This window comes from Rattus norvegicus, chromosome 8, assembly GCF_021556685.1.
Source record: "Rattus norvegicus strain SHRSP/BbbUtx chromosome 8, alternate assembly SHRSP_T2T, whole genome shotgun sequence".
NCBI classification, from domain to species: Eukaryota; Metazoa; Chordata; class Mammalia; order Rodentia; family Muridae; genus Rattus; species Rattus norvegicus.
The window spans coordinates 115,447,551-115,464,988 of NC_141541.1; the positions used below are offsets into that span (position 1 = coordinate 115,447,551).

Consider the following 17,438-nt stretch of genomic DNA (forward strand, 5'->3'; position numbering starts at 1 on the left):
CTTACAAGATTTAGTCTTTTGAAACAGGTCCCATGATCTCCACCTTAGAAAGAACTGAGGTTCAGAGAGGTATAAGGTAGATTCAAAGTCATACGGCTGTCCCATGAATCTGTATCATTGAGGTTCTAAATGTACGTTCTTGCCAGTGTAACACACGCATACTTGAAATGTGAAACAGAAAAATGTGCTGACAGAATGAAGTAAGAGGAGTTGGGTTCACACTTCCACGAGTTCAGTCCATGGCAGAATTCATCCCCCACCATCCTAGATATTTCTTTGTATATTTCTACAAGAGCCAGGTTTCTTTTTTTAATAGAATTAGTTGTAGTCAATCAACTGCTGCTCTATGTGAGAAATGATTAGTATCTATTGTATCTTACCACACTGTATTTGTGTATACAAGTACATTATTGGAAATCCAGCATTACTGAGGGATTGGAAACCAGTGCTGTGGCCTTGCCTTTCTGTGCCTCTTCCTGGCTCACAGGCAGCAGGGGGCAGACCTTGAGTTCCTCTTCAGGGACAGAGTGATGTTGAATGGGCACTGAGCAGGCAGAGAAACACAGCTGAGGCAGCTCCTTTCAGTTATCAAACACATCATCTCCTTCCCATCTTAAGGGCTACTGCTGAGGTCTTGCCCCCCATACCTACCTTAATAGCAGCAAATTTGTTACACAGCAGCCAGCTCTTTCCTATTGTTCTGTAATACGCCTCCACATCATGGATGCCAAGAAAAACACTAACAAAGAACAAAAAACTCTGACGTTGAACTGTGTGGTGCTGGTCACATACCCTGTTATGTTCTGTATGTTATGAGGTTTGTTAATCTTAACAAGTTCCCCAAGTGTATTCTTCACATAGGACCCAATAGATTCAAGGAAAATAGGAACAATTATGTAAAATGGCCTGAGTCACGGCCCATAGACCGAAGCATTTCTAGCACTTGTGCATGAGCCCATGTGGATTTTGCAATGTGCTGGGCCTAGCAATGTCCAGTACACAGTTGTGAGCTGTTGCTCTGGTTGAACTGTATTGGTGTGTGCATTAATAAACTACACCTATTTAAATGAAAAAAAAAAAAAGAGGAGTTGGGTTCAAATTCTAAGTCTATGAACTTCTGCTGTTATGTCTCCAGAAAACAATTAACATCAATTTACTCCTCTATAAAAATGGCAATAACAATAAGGACCTCCCATGATTACTTTGATCAGATTATAGTGTTCCCAAATGAGAGAGTATCATTAAGGAATCAAAGGATACATCAAAAAGGAGCCCTATGGAAGCAAAAATTGTGTTCCTTGGAAAACCTTGTCAGTTAATGCAGAAAGTGGTTTTACTGATAGCAAAGCCATGATGGCATGGCTACACATGATGAATTCATAACATTTTTTTCATAAAATGTGAGGATAGAGAATAAGCAACACTTTTCAATTTGACAGTATGAGGCAGAGTATGTCATTTACAATAAATTTTATGTAACAAATAATATAAAATATTTATTTGTAAGATTCATTTTATTAAAATTGTCCCTATATAAATGTTTGCTTAAGCTTTTATCATTGTGAAATTGAAAAGTGGTCATTATGTACTCAGAATCTTCTTGTATTTGGTCAAATTCATTATTTATGAATACCTATCCCTTCCAAATATTGGCTTCAGTTCCTGGCACTCCTTGTCTTTAGTTTCCTAAAGCCTAACAGCTTGTATTTTCCTGCTTGTGACCCTTTATCCTTCTAAGTAACAAGTAACATGATATTTTTATCAGACTGAAATGCATATGGTGGCTATTTATTTATTTATTTATTGTAAGGTATTTGACTCAGTGAAGCACCTAGTTTTCATGTTTCAGTTTCTTAAAAGGCTGTCCTAACTCAACAGACTCAGACAGGTGCAGACACCCACAGCCAAACAGTGGATGGAGCTTGGGAACTCTTTTTTTTCAAGTAGTAAATTTAGTTTTATTGTTCATAAACACTAAGTAATGACTACATCATATTAGGTAACATGTTTCTTTCTTTTTTATTATTAAACTATTTTATTTATTTACATTCCAAATGTTGCCCCCCTTCCCAGTCCTTCTGAGAATTCTTGATCCTGTCACCCCTCCACTTGGCCTCTGAGAGGGTGCTCACTTACTCTTGGGGATTTTTATGGAAAAAGAGAAAGGACTGCAGTCCCTAAGGAGATAGGAATCCACAGGAAAACCAACAGAATCAACTAACCTGGACCCTTGGGGCTCTCAGAGACTGAACCACAAACCACAGAACATACATGGGTTGGACCTAGGCCTCCCCCACATATGCAGCAGATGCACAGCTTGGTCTTCATGTGGGTCCAGAACAACTGGAATGGGTGCTATCCCAAAAGCTGTTGCCTGTATGTAGGATATGTTCTAGCTGGGCTGCCTTGTCTGGACTCAGTGAGAGAAGAAACCTCTAGCCTTGCAGAGACTTGAAGTGCTAGGTTGGGGGGATGCCCAGGGGTGGATCCACCTGCTCAGGGGAGAAGGGGAGGTAGGGAAGGGGTGAAGGATTATGGGAGGGAGTGACCAGGAAAGGGACAGTGAGCAAGCAGGATGTAAAGTGAAAAAGAGAAAGAAAGAAAGAAAGAAAGAAAGAAAGAAAGAAAGAAAGAAAGAAAGAAAGAAAGAGAGAGAGAGAGAGAGAGAAAGAAAGGAAGGAAGGAAGGAAGGAAGGAAGGAAGGAAGGAAGGAAGGAAGGAAGGAAGGAAGGGGGAAAGAAAGAAAGAAAGAAAGATAAGATACATAGATAGATATGGTATCTTGCAACATGAAATATGGTATTTCAAAATACAATAAAGCATAGTACTGGCCCTGGAAGAGATAGGAGGTTTGAATTTTCTCTAGTAAAGATTGACTCTGCATAATATTAAAAAATGAGAATGCTAACAATTAAAGAGGTAATTTTGCCAATTACTGATTAAATCTGCAGAACAGATTTTCATACTTAGAAAATTCTACCCTAGCAAAGGCTAAAGCATTATTAGAAATTAGTAAAGCCTTTAGGTTTACGATTAAATTGAACCATCAAACATCACCTGAAATGTACTGAAAAACACTCCTTCTTCTGAGGGCTGGGCTCAGATCTGAATCAGATGATACAGATTTAAGTTACTAATCCTGAAAGGATTCCACAGTGCATAAATATCATTCTGAGTGAGATAACCCAATCACAAAAGAACACAAATGGTATGCACTCATTGATAAGTGGATATTAGCCCAAAAGCTTAGAATACTTAAAAAAAATTCACAGATCATTTGAAGCCCAAGAAGAAGGAAGACCAAAATGTGGATGCCTCATTCCTTCTTAGAAGGGAGAACAAAATACTCATGGAAGAAATACAGGGACAAAGAGTAGACAGAAAGGTCATCCAGACACACTGCCACACCTGGGGATCCATCCCATGTGCTGTCACAAACCCACTCAATATTGCTGATGCCAAGAAGTGCTTGCTGACAGGAGCCAGATACGGGTGTCTCCTGAGAGACTCTGCCAGAGCCCTACTGATACAGATGAGGATGGTTGCTGCTAACCATTGGACTGAACAAGGAGATCCCAGTAAAGGAGTTAAGAGAAAAGACTGAAGGAGCTGAAGGGGTTTGCAAACCCATAGGAAGAACAGCAATACGAATCAACCAGATACCACCAGAGCTCCCAAGGACTAAACCACCAACCAATGAGTATATATGGAAGAATGCATGGCTCCAGCTGCATATGTAGCAGAGGATGGCACTGTCCAGCTTTATTAAGAGGAAAAGCCCTTGGTCTTGTGAAGGCTCATTTCCCCAATGTAGGGTAATGCCAGGATGTTGAGGTTGGTGTGGGTGGGTGGGAGTGGGAGCATCCTCATAGAAGGATGAGCATCCTCATCCTCCCCCTGGAGGGGGTATGGGAGAAAGGGGAAAGAGGATAATATTTTAAATGTAAATACATAAAATATCCAAGAAAAATAAAATAAAAAACATTGACAGACATAGGGGCTTTAGTTAAAAGCATTGGCTATGCTTGCAGAGGATCTGGGTTTGATTCCCAGCGCACACATGGTGGCTCACTGTTATCCATAAATCCAGTTCCAGGGGATGAATCCAAAGCCCTCTTCCAACCTCTGCAAATAGCAGGCATAATACAGTATACTTGCATACATGCAGAAAAATATTCACACATATGAAATAAGATAAATATTAACAATTATCAGATATACACTTGTTTTAAAAACTCAGTAAAAAATGGGTACAGTCACTTGTGACCGCAATCCCACCAACCTGGAAGTTGAAACAGGAAGATGGTCATTAGCTAGAAGCCAGCTTGGGACACACACTGAGTTCCAAGCTGGAAACAGTTTCAAAACATCTTCACTATTAAAAAAAAAAAAGCAAAACAAAAACTCACTAAATTCATCACTAATCATTTTTAAGACTACTATTTCTTTCTGGATTCCCTATAAACAAAGACAGTCTATAAACTGATGGTCCATGTTTCTTCTATTAGTTCCTTTTCTACTTTTTCTTGAACAAGGGCCATGAGAAGAGGGAATTCATCTATAAGTTAGATCCCCTGGTTGAAGAATACTAAAAACAGTCCCAGAGAACTACTAAAGCTGATAAACAACTTCAGCAAAGTGGCTGGGTATAAAATTAACTCAAATAAATCAGTTGCCTTCCTCTATACAAAAGAGAAACAAGCCGAGAAAGAAATTAGGGAAACGACACCCTTCATAATAGACCCAAATAATATAAAGTACCTCGGTGTGACTTTAACCAAGCAAGTAAAAGATCTGTACAATAAGAACTTCAAGACACTGAGGAAAGAAATTGAAGAAGACCTCAGAAGATGGAAAGATCTCCCATGCTCATGGATTGGCAGGATTAATATAGTAAAAATGGCCATTTTACCAAAAGCAATCTACAGATTCAATGCAATCCCCATCAAAATACCACTCCAATTCTTCAAAGAGTTAGACAGAACAATTTGCAAATTCATCTGGAATAACAAAAAACCCAGGATAGCTAAAGCTATCCTCAACAATAAGAGGACTTCAGGGGGAATCACTATCCCTGAACTCAAGCAGTATTACAGAGCAATAGTGATAAAAACTGCATGGTATTGGTACAGAGACAGACAGATAGACCAATGGAATAGAATTGAAGACCCAGAAATGAACCCACACACCTATGGTCACTTGATTTTTGACAAAGGAGCCAAAACCATCCAATGGAAAAAAGATAGCATTTTCAGCAAATGGTGCTGGTTCAACTGGAGGGCAACATGTAGAAGAATGCAGATCGATCCATGCTTATCACCCTGTACAAAGCTTAAGTCCAAGTGGATCAAGGACCTCCACATCAAACCAGACACACTCAAACTAATAGAAGAAAAACTAGGGAAGCATCTGGAACACATGGGCACTGGAAAAAATTTCCTGAACAAAACACCAATGGCTTATGCTCTAAGATCAAGAATCGACAAATGGGATCTCATAAAACTGCAAAGCTTCTGTAAGGCAAAGGACACTGTGGTTAGGACAAAACGGCAACCAACAGATTGGGAAAAGATCTTTACCAATCCTATAACAGATAGAGGCCTTATATCCAAAATATACAAAGAACTCAAGAAGTTAGACCGCAGGGAAACAAATAACCCTATTAAAAAATGGGGTTCGGAGCTAAACAAAGAATTCACAGCTGAGGAATGCCGAATGGCTAAGAAACACCTAAAGAAATGTTCAACATCTTTAGTCATAAGGGAAATGCAAATCAAAACAACCCTGAGATTTCACCTCACACCAGTGAGAATGGCTAAGATCAAAAACTCAGGTGACAGCAGATGCTGGCGAGGATGTGGAGAAAGAGGAACACTCCTCCATTGTTGGTGGGATTGCAGACTGGTAAAACCATTCTGGAAATCAGTCTGGAGGTTCCTCAGAAAATTGGACATTGAACTGCCTGAGGATCCAGCCATACCTCTCTTGGGCATATACCCAAAAGATGCCCCAACATATAAAAGAGACACGTGCTCCACTATGTTCATCGCAGCCTTATTTATAATAGCCAGAAACTGGAAAGAACCCAGATGCCCTTCAACAGAGGAATGGATACAGAAAATGTGGTACATCTACACAATGGAATATTACTCAGCTATCAAAAACAACGAGTTTATGAAATTCGTAGGCAAATGGTTGGAACTGGAAAATATCATCCTGAGTGAGCTAACCCACTCACAGAAAGACATACATGGTATGCACTCATTGATAAGTGGCTATTAGCCCAAATGCTTGAATTACCCTAGATCCCTAGAACAAACGAAACTCAAGACGGATGATCAAAATGTGAATGCTTCACTCCTTCTTTAAATGAGGAAAAAGAATACCCTTGGCAGGGAAGGGAGAGGCAAAGATTAAAACAGAGACTGAAGGAACACCCATTCAGAGCCTGCCCCACAGGTGGCCCATACATATACAGCCACCCAATTAGACAAGATGGATGAAGCAAAGAAGTGCAGACCGACAGGAGCCGGATGTAGATCGCTCCTGAGAGACACAGCCAGAATACAGCAAATACAGAGGCGAATGCCAGCAGCAAACCACTGAACTGAGAATAGGTCCCCCGTTGAAGGAATCAGAGAAAGAACTGGAAGAGCTTGAAGGTGCTCGAGACCCCAAAAGTACAACAATGTCAAGCAACCAGAGCTTCCAGGGACTAAGCCACTACCTAAAGACTATACATGGACTGACCCTGGACTCTGTCCCCATAGGTAGCAATGAATATCCTAGTAAGAGCACCAGTGGAAGGGGAAGCCCTGGGTCCTGCTAAGACTGAATCCCCAGTGAACTAGACTATGCGGGGAGGGTGGCAATGGGGGGAGGTTTGGGAGGGGAACACCCATAGGAAGGGGAGGGGGGAGGGTGATGTTTGTCCGGAAACCGGGAAAGGGAATAACACTTGAAATGTATATAAGAAATACTCAAGTTAATAAAAAAAAAAAGAAAAATTAAAAAAAAAAGAAATTTAGAGTAAAAAGAAAAAAAAATAAAAGTATACCACCAAAAAACAAACAAACAAAAAACAAAAACAAAAAAAAAAAAAACAGTCCCATGCCATGTTGGATGTGACAAAGATATCTGTGGTAGCAGAAAAGAAAGATCTTGGATCCTCAAAAGTTTTGGCTTTTCTTCAAATACATCATAACCTGAACTCAATAATTCTTTTAAATAATCTGCATTCTTGGCTACCTCAAAAGCAATAACAGGTAGGCAAGTATCACATAAAGAAGATTTTTGTATCTAAGTTACATAAGAAATTATATTGTTAGCTTTTCTAAAAATACATAATAAAGTTGACTTATTCTACAGAGAAAATGAGTATTATAACATGAACAAGAAATGTGTACTATCAGACTTTCACTTTAGGATAGAAGGTTCCAAGTTCAGGTGTTTTAGTAACTAAGAAATATAGCAAAGTTAAAATTTCCAGAACCTTTAAAACTTTAGATCAAAATCTTTGCTCTCCCACTAACCTCTCTATACTCCATATGGTAAGTCTATGTTCACAAGGCTTGAAAACTGCTATTATCTCAGGGCATGCTGCAAATCATTATTCCTGATATGTAGGATTACTCACGTGTAAACCTTAAGAACAAAATCCTTTTCTTCTTTTAATTCTGTTAGTGACTGTAGAACATCCAAAATGCTGAGAACTGCACAGCCATATGGTCGCCTGTAGTGCAGGTGAGCAGGACCCTTTTTGGAGTCATTCAAGAGCATCCGGCCTTGGGTACAGCAGAAAATGGCAATTACACAGAGAATCCATGCTCCTTTCTAACATCTTCTAATTATCACCCAATGACATCAGAGCTACAGGTACCTAGGATATCCTCTAAGAAGAGTCAGGAGCAGAAGTGAGTCACCTAAGGATATCCATGTACAAGTACACCAAATTAACCTCTGGTCTAAGCCCGTTTTCTGTGTCAAAATCAGTCAATGAACACCAACTGTGCATTTATTAATCAAATAAAAATAATGACTTGAATTTCTTAGAAAAATCAGTGTGTTGAGAGATTTAAACTTAATGGCCATACTAATGACAGAAGAACGTCAGTATTTTTTTTAAATTGGATTTTTTTTATTTACATTTCAAATGTTATTCCCTTTCCCGGTTTCCCGGAGATAAGCCCCCTATCCCATCCCCCTCCCCTTCTACTATAAGGGTGTTCCCTTCCCCAATCACCTCCTTTCCTCCCGCCTGACATTCCCCTACACTGGGGGGGGGGGCAGCCTAGGCAAGAGCAAGGGCTTCTCCTTCCACTAGTGCCCAACAAGGCTATCCTCTGCTATATATGCAGCTGAAGCCATGGGTCAGTCCATGTACAGTCTTTGGGTAGTGACTTAGTTCCTGAGAGCTCTGCTTAGTTGGCACTGTTGTTTTTAAGGGGTTGTAAGCCCCAAACTTCAGTATTTTTAGCTGCGAGCATAAACTGTATACACAGGAGAGAGGACACTGTGTTCTTCCTCTAACAAAATTCTAATACTTGAAGTCACTGCTGAGCCACTGTGGAAATGAGAGAGATCTTGGTTGTCAGTGGTTGCTTGTTCCTTCAAGTGAGCAAGTCTGTCCCAACAGTGACACGAGGACTTACAAAAGCCAAGATTTCAACAAATATTTCATAAAGGCAAAATACTTGTTATATTGTCAAAGGATTAAACATTTTTGACAAAATTGAGCACCGTACTCTAGAACTTATACTATGAAGGAAAACTTGGTTAGTCATGCCACCCAAACCTGAAATATGTATGGACAATCAACAATGGAGCAGTAATGAAGAGCCCAGTCCTTTCATCTCAGTTTGAATAGAAATGAGTTGCTACTCATTTGCAGTGGTGGCAATGACTCTGATTTTGAGGGAAATGGTACAGGGCATAATTCTGGACAGAAACTACAACACAGGGCAAACATCATGTGACCAGCAGGCACTCTAGTATCTCTGCAGACTCTGGAGGAGAAAGACATACATGGAAGAAGGCAGCATGTCAGGAAGAAAATAAAAAAGCAAACCACTTAAAATACAAAGTTTGGGTCCAAAAGCAAGAAAGAACAAAAGATCTGAAATGGGAAAACATGCATGCATTTGCATCAAATCCAGCTACTGCTGCAGTTGAGCTTAATGGAAAAGCTTTAAAACAAACAAACAAACAAATAAATAGATTCTAATCCTGAGCTGGGAAATAGCAGGAAAGGCAAAGTTCAGATAGATAGCTATATGTATCTTAAGTTTGGACAGTCTTAATCACGAGAACAACTAAAGTGTACAATACCTATTCGGATCACATGGGCAACTATGTATAAATCTCTCTTCATGTCTTTGCTACTCAGATCCTAAGGAAAGAAAAAGAATAAGTAAATCTCAACAAATAATGCTCAGAAACATAAATTTCCTTTAGTTCAAATTTCATTTGAACTTTATTAGTAGTTTGCTTTCAGTATATTACTACAGGTGGGAGAAGGGAGATTATAGAATTCAACATTTAATACATACGAGATTTATACAGAGGAGAGGCCCTATTATTGAAAACACTACTTACAATGAAAGATCAAGCTGGTGCTTAACTAGACGTTTAACACTCCTAACTAGTGTTCCTGATGCTGGAAGTACTCTACATGCTACAATCATCGATATCAAACAGGTACAAAACCCATTATTTACACCAGCAGCCTGTATACAGAAAATGTTGGTACAACAGTGACACAAATGTTAGAAATAACAACCACTTTCTGATTGGATTTAAGGTCCATTTCATTCCTGACACTGCTCTAATGGCCAAGAGCTAGGTAAGTTGTGGGCTCTAGGGGAAAACTTACTGCTGTCATTTTGCTAGAAGAACACAGCAATAAAATGATCCCCAATGGCATACTGCTATACCTGTGTGTAAGTGTCTTGCTCAGCCCTCAAAGGAGAAATGCCTTCTTGCAATAAATGGGAACTGACACAGAGACCCAGAACTGGATAGTGTGCAGAGAATGAGAGACTTTGGAGAACTCAGTCCTAAATGGGATGTCTTCATCAAGCCCTTCCCCTCAAGGCTCAGGGATCTATGCCAAAGAGGAAGAAAGACTGTAAGAACCAGACATGCTGGATGATTCCAAGGAAGAGTATCTTCCAAACACAACAAGAACTTATGTGTTTATGAACTCACAGAGACTATCATAGCACCTATAAGACCTGCACAGGTTCAACCATACAAAAATCTCAGAAGAAGTGGACACAAAGTCCCACTTCTAATTAAGAGGCTATTTGCAATTGAAATCTGGCAGAGAAGAGAAAATCAGTTTTCTCCTATGGGAATGTCACTGGTATATGAACCACACTCTAAAAGAAACTGTGTGTGTGTGTGTGTGTGTGTGTGTGTGTGTGTGTGTGTGTGTGTGTGTGTGTGTGTGTGTAGGAATGTGTGTTTCATTTTGTTTTGTTATTTGTTTTTTTTGTCTTACTGGGTCTTTTGTTTCATTTTAATTTTCTTTTTTTTTGAGAGAGAGAGAAAGAACATGAGGTTAAGATAGGTAAGAAAGGTGGGAAAAATCTTGAGACTATTTTGGGGGAGGGAGAAATACTAAAATATAATGCATGAAAATTTTTATTAAAATAAAAACTTAAAATACTTATATAGTGAAATGAATATCATACTCCTTTAAAATATTCTTTTATTGATAGTATTCGTCTAGCTCTCATTTAGATAACCTAATAAAGTAGCTATAAAAGTTTCACAATGAAAATCATCCATGTTTATTCTGTCATCATGTAAAAACATTTTGTGATATAAAAGATAAATGTTCCATGCAATAAAGTGAAGCAAGATATTAAAAGCTCATTAATACCTAATTATACTAAATATGTATACTATACTAACTTTATATTCATTCCACTGTCCCCACATGATTGTTATACACTGGCCATATTTTCTGTAAATGAGTTTAATTTGGTCTTAGTGAAATCTTGATAAAAATTTGGGTTAAAATTTAGATATTTATTGTTATTATCGGTACCAAGTTATAATGTTGAAAATATTTTCCTTTTTTTCACTTATTTATTTATAGAGGGATCATGTGATTGGTGGAAGGCATGTGGAGGTCAGAGAACGATTTGCATGAGTCAGTTTTCTCCTCCTACCACGTGGGAGCTAGACTCAAACTCGGGTCATCAGGCTTGGCAGCAAGTACATTTATCCACTGCGCCATCTTACTGGCCCTGAAAATAATTTTATTGGAAATTTTAAAGATCTTTTAAGCAAACAAATCTGATTCCAAATCAGAAACTTTAAAGCTAGAGTTACAAAGATCAGTCTAAATTTTTATATTTAGAACACACTGTGAATAACAGTTGTTATTTCCCTATTTAGAGCATCACACTACAAATAGTAAAACTTGTATCTATACTTCATACATATTCATATACATGTCTACCTACCTACCTACTTACTTACCTACCCACCCACCTACCTACCATCTATTGTGTTTCAGATTCGCCATCAGGTATCCCACTTGCAGCTTACTGTGTCTTAGTAATGCCTGACAGAGTGACCTTTGTCTTTCATGAGTCAGGTTTTCATGCTTTCACTTCTAGAAAAATCCCAATCAGACCTTGAGAATCATGAGACATACAGGTAAAATTCCCTTCCCTGACCCATGTTTCCTGCTGGCTCAGTCCTCTGGGCCAAGCCAAGCTGCTCTTAGCCGTCTGTTACCTCAGGAGGACCTCCATGCTCCTGCTGCCTCTACCCCCACCCCCCCGCCACCTCCATTAGACCTGAGACTTCAGAACCATACAGGTTAGCTTCCTTTCCCAGCCCATCGAGCCTGCTCTGTCTGAGCCTCACCTTCTTTCCTGTCTGCATCTCTACCTGAATTCTTTGCAGATCAGTGTGCCTGTTCCCCCACCCCCAACTCCCACAGCCTAACTGCCTCACAGGTGTTCAGCCATAACTAAGAACACAGGGAGACAAGAAGGAAGGGCCAAGTGAGGATGCTTCAATCCCACTTAGAAGGGGAAACAAAATAATCATGGGAAGCAGAGGGAGGGAGGGATCTGGGTGGAAGAAGGATAGGGGATTGCTAAAGGGGGATGGGATCAGGTATGGGGGAAACAGGAGACAAGTCCAGAGGGCCAAGGGAATGAATGGAAATATGGAGCTGCCAGGGGTAGGGGGTAGAGAGTGGGTTGAACCTCTAGAAAGTCCTAGAGTCCTGGGATATGAGAGGCTCCCAGGACTCAATAGGGGTGACCTGAGTTGAAATGCCCAACAGTGGGGAGATGGAACCTGAAGAGACCACTGTTAGTCATTAAATAGGGCCCCCAGTGTAGGGACAGGGTTCACCAATGTATCTTCAAAAATTGAAGAATTGTTCCTGTCTGGAAGAAATGCAGGAACAAAAATGGAGCAGAGACTGAAGGAGGCCCATCCAGTGACTGACCAAATTTTGGATCTATCCCATGGGCAGGCAGGCACCAAATCCTGACACTATTACTGATGCTATGTTGCGCTTGCAGACAGAAGTCTAGCATGGCTGTCCTCTGAGAGGCTCTACCAGCAGCTGACTGAGACAGATGCACATACTCACAGACAACCATTGGCCTGAGGTTGGGAACCCCTACGGAAGAGTTAGGGGAAGGATTGAAGGGGATGGCAACCCCACAGGAAGACCACCAACAGTAGCAACTAGCTGGCACCCCTGGGAGCCCATAGAGACTAAGCCCCGAATCAAAGAGTACACATGGGCTGCCCCATGGCCCCTGGGACATATGTAGCAGAGGACTGTTTTGACTGGCCTCAGTGGACGCGGATAAGCCTAATCCTGATGCCCCAGGAAAGGGGGATAGATGTGGGGGGTGGGTTAGGGTGGTAGTGGGAGGGGAGCACCCTCTCAGAGTCAATGGGGAGTGAGTGTTGATGGGGTGGAAAACTCTTGGAGGTGATACCAGGAAGGATGGCAACATTTGGAAAGTAAATAAATAAAGCAATTTAAAATAATAATAATAATAATAATAATAATAATAATAATAATAATAATAAAAAATCCCCTCAGCACCATTTCTTGTCCATCTTTCGTTTTTTGGTGGTCTCACATGTTTGTCTTTCTATTAATAAGGGAAAAAGAGTAGACATGATTTTGGGTTAGCTTATAAATGCAGAGTCACCATGTTTCTTGATTTACATCCTTTTATTAAACTAAAATTAATGTGAAACAAACAAGCAACCTAAGGCACAAGATGTAAAGAGGCTTCTCTCACTCCCGGGATTCTGTGTGTTGCTTGCCTTACTTTAGTCCCAGTTCTGTCCTGCTGAATGGCTCTGAACAAACAACAGAACCAGGAAGATACTGAAAGGTCATAGAGAAAGGTCAGGGTGAAGTTTGGAGTCTAAATGGTTACCATATATTGCCAAGTTCTTAAAAATTAGTAACTGAATTAAGTAACAAAAATCTACAGAACAAAATAGGTTTCTCTGGTATCACAAAGATATATTTTTACATGAAAGTTATCTTTTAATATTGAATGGATGTACTGAACTCCATTTTGCACATTTCTCTAATTTAAAAATGGAAATTTGGGGGTTACAGAGTTTGATCGGTGGCTAAGAGCATTTGCTGTTCTAACGGAGAATGAAGCTCATTTCTCAGAACCTACATGGTGGCTCACAATCATATCAACTCTAGTTCCATGAGATCAAATGCCATCTGCACATACTAGGTTTTCACATGGTGTGTGTGTGTGTGTGTGTGTGTGTGTGTGTGTGTGTGTGTGTGTGCGTGTGTGTGTGTGTTATGTAAAACACTGGTACACATAAATCTTTAAAAAGTTTAATAAAAATAAAAATAGAATTTTACATGATACTTTTCAGGTAATACTATTTTTATTTTTAATATCATATACACTAAATATTAGAAATTAGAAGCACAACATTACCATATGTTTTATGTTCATTCTTTGATTAAAATTTACATATTACTTAAGTATATAGAAGGTTGGATATATTTTCAAAGGAAACAGTTCCATCTATGTAGTGTAACTTAGTGGTAACCCACTCTTGAAAGTGTTTAGCATCATTACCAACAGTACTCCTTCGTGTGGCCACACCCCCACGAGCATACAGACAGCACAAATTAAACTCAATGTTTTTTACTGAGGACCCAAAGTTGGGAGAAGGAGTGGGTATTACTATGGAGGAATTTAGGGAACAGGGTGAATATGATAAAAACAACATGTATAGAATTCTTAAGGAATTAATAAAATATTATTTAAAACTTCGTAAATACTCCTTTAATAATGCATGGGAACTTTAAGAATCCAGAGCTGTACGCCAAAGGAAACCATAGAGTAGTATACTTAACAGCACTGTGGCAGAAGAGGAGCATATCATGAGTGTTATGCACATTTTATTTATACAGGTAACACTAGAGTTTGAGCTCTGGGCTCATGTAGATAAATTAAAGTGCTAAATAAAAATTTTGACTTACTGTGATTACATTAAAATCTTCATAATCAAGTTCAATTTTCATGAGACAAGGATCATTCGTTTGTAAGAATTCAACAAGAGCTTACTTACATACTTAGCTCTTATTTAAACAGGCCAAAAGTTTTTGTTTTACCAGAAAATATGAGGGTTTCAAAGTCTAGCAAAGCCTCTTCTGAGACATTCTCTTTGTTTTAGAAATGAGGCCTCAAAAAGACCTCTGTCAGGCACTCTCAGTTCAAAGTCCTCAGTTAATATAAATTCCTTCACTACAATCTAGACTCTTTCTGTTTGGTGATTAATAGAATGTATTTCTCTTTCCAGATTAGCCATTTTAACTCCCTCAATAATTATCATGGGTTTGCCTTCTCTGTTCCTTCTTCCTACATTTTCTAGGAGATAATGTAGGGTTTCAATGCTGAGCTCAGACATGGAAAAACATTATTTGAGCTTAGCTAGATTTGCAGTACATCTGCAGCATTTGTTTCCCCTATATAGAGAGCACTGAGAGCATCTTCACTGAAAGCTATTCCTGTGAATGCAGTTTCTCATTCTGCAGCACCCTCATTTGACATTTAGAAAGATTGTAGTAGATGATCTGAAATCGGGTGAAGAAATTAGTCACATGTTAGATCTTCAGATGAACGCTCTTTGCCTTTAAGAGGCATCATGTCAGTTGTAAAATGTCTCTCCATCTACAAGTCATAGGGCCACATGCAAGGCCACTAACACTAAGAGATTATCACAGCTTCTTGAGCTCAAGAAGCTTTTTGTTTTGTTGTGTTTGGTTTTTGTTAGCATCTTGCCAATCCTCTAACCTCTGTCTTCTAACTAGATAGTTATTAACAGACATAAGCCAACTATGCCTACCCAGTGAGCTTGGAATATCTTAATTATCACTGAAATAGGTCAAAGAACCTACAAGGGTCCAAGTGCTTTAAATTGTGTCACACTCTGTTTTCGTCCTCAATAAATTAATTCAAATTAATAAATGTAGACAGTTTTTATTTAGTAAAAATAAATAAAGTTGGTTTGGAGAACACAAAAGGCAGTATAGTATGAGATTTAGTTTAAATGAGTAAATTTGCCTTCTGAGATGATGGCTTTATGAGTGAAGACCAGGAGTAAAAACAAGGTTATTTGGGAAAATCTAAAGTGCAGATGAGAGTAGGAAATGATGCTCCATTTGCTATGCAGCAGAGGACTGGCTAGTTTATATGCATTTACTAACAGGCTCCTCTAATCTGTAGATCTGGCAGATGCCATGGACATCATAGATTTTGTATGCAATAGTTTATAACATCTACATTAGTAAAAACTACTTGATTTTTCAAATAAAATTTCAATTAAAATCCATAGCTAATTTAAGGTCTCTACAAATATTTCATTAAAGCTTGAAGGAAACATAATTCAATTTCTATTCTCACCAGTGGAGGTGGGGGCAATATGAAGTAATGTTTGTTTCCAGAGTGACAATATCCCTACAGAAGGCCATTGGTTAGAGTCAGCACATAAAGGGTAAAGAGAATTTGCACATACTGTAAAAAGGGCACACATTCTTTCTATCTTCTCTGGATTCCTTGGCCCACCGTTCTTGTTCAGTCTCACCAGAAACCGTTCACTGAAATGTAGGAAAGAAAGAGACAGAAAAATATAACGAGCTACATATTCTAGCCATATACAGAAAAATTCCTAAAGGCTTGGGAAATAGCTTATTATGCTAGGCAAGTATAAAACCATGTGTATCAGCAAAATACCTTATTTGTTGGGCCAAGCAATTTGCAAGAGATAGTCTTAACCTCCTCATAGATGTTTAGTCTATGGGTTGAGGTTGTATGTCTAGTCCTCTAAAGTTGTGAGCGTCTTGAGAGCAGCAACGAGCTTAGACTCTTCCAAAAGTTCTCCTCAAAAGCAGCTTAGGTCAATTCTACAGTTGTTATTGTAGTAGCCTTGTTCCTTGACCTGAGCACTTAGATCACTGTAAAAAGATGTACCACACTACATCTAAAAGAAGCTATATTATCCATTTTTCAGCTTCATATATATAACTCTGGAGAATTTTTTTAGGGCTTTAAGTATTATATACTGTTTTTTAACCTTTAAGTCTTTGTAAGTATTTTTCCTCTTCCTGCAATCAGAATTTAACAGAGCCAGTAAATATCTCAATTCATATAGACTATTCCTGTAGGAAATTATGGAATAAAACACATCAAAAACAGCATTTGCAAAATTTAGAGAAATATTCCCTTGCTCTCTAAACTTCTTCCCATCCCAGATCAAAATCTTCTTCCTGCCTCTTTCTCCTGAGGCTCCTTACCAACTGTAATGGGAACACTAAGCCACAGTGGAAACAAACTATGTGATTATAAAGTAATGTACTCTCTTTATGTGCCTAGCTATACTCATTAAATGTGGTGATATTAGCAAAAGGGTGGCATTAAAATATTACATTTAGAATAATAAGATATATGCTCTCAAGTTTGATAGTTTTTCATATACTTATTTGCTTACTAAGTAAAAAGAGTTATAAATTTCTATGAGGTAGTATGTTCTATGTGGGAAGACAAATGTGAATAAAATATATACACAAAGGTTTTGGACCTAGTAGATAGATGTCCATAACCAAGTATAAAAAGTTGTAAATTTGAGGGTCTTCTCCAGAAGGAGTAGATGAAAATAAGAAAGAAATACATATAGAATGAGGGAGCATAGTATGGAAGGTCCTTGAGTCTACAGAGAGCTCTAGAGAAACCAGAAATGTTAAGCACACTGGATTGTCTTTCCAATGGGAAAGATTAAAAACCTGTTCTTTCACGCAGAAAGCTAAGAACAGAAAGTGATTAATAGTCTGCTGATCTGAGTTATCTGTTGGGCCAGCCACATTGAGCTCCTACAACCAGGACCAGAGGTGACCAAAAGCA

General features: G+C 38.9%; 1 protein-coding gene across 14 annotated transcripts in view; it reads right to left on the bottom strand.

Annotated features, from left to right (window-relative positions):
• The window catches only part of Dock3 (dedicator of cyto-kinesis 3), a 355,025-nt gene that overhangs the window by 144,975 nt on the left and 192,612 nt on the right, over window positions 1–17,438 (bottom strand). For all 14 annotated transcript variants that reach the window (XM_087562345.1, XM_087562340.1, XM_087562344.1 and 11 more), the window contains 3 exon segments: window positions 16,057–16,138; window positions 9,328–9,388; window positions 7,637–7,784 (listed from right to left, as the gene is read on the bottom strand). In XM_087562345.1, the coding sequence (XP_087418471.1) occupies window positions 7,637–7,784; window positions 9,328–9,388; window positions 16,057–16,138 (291 nt within the window).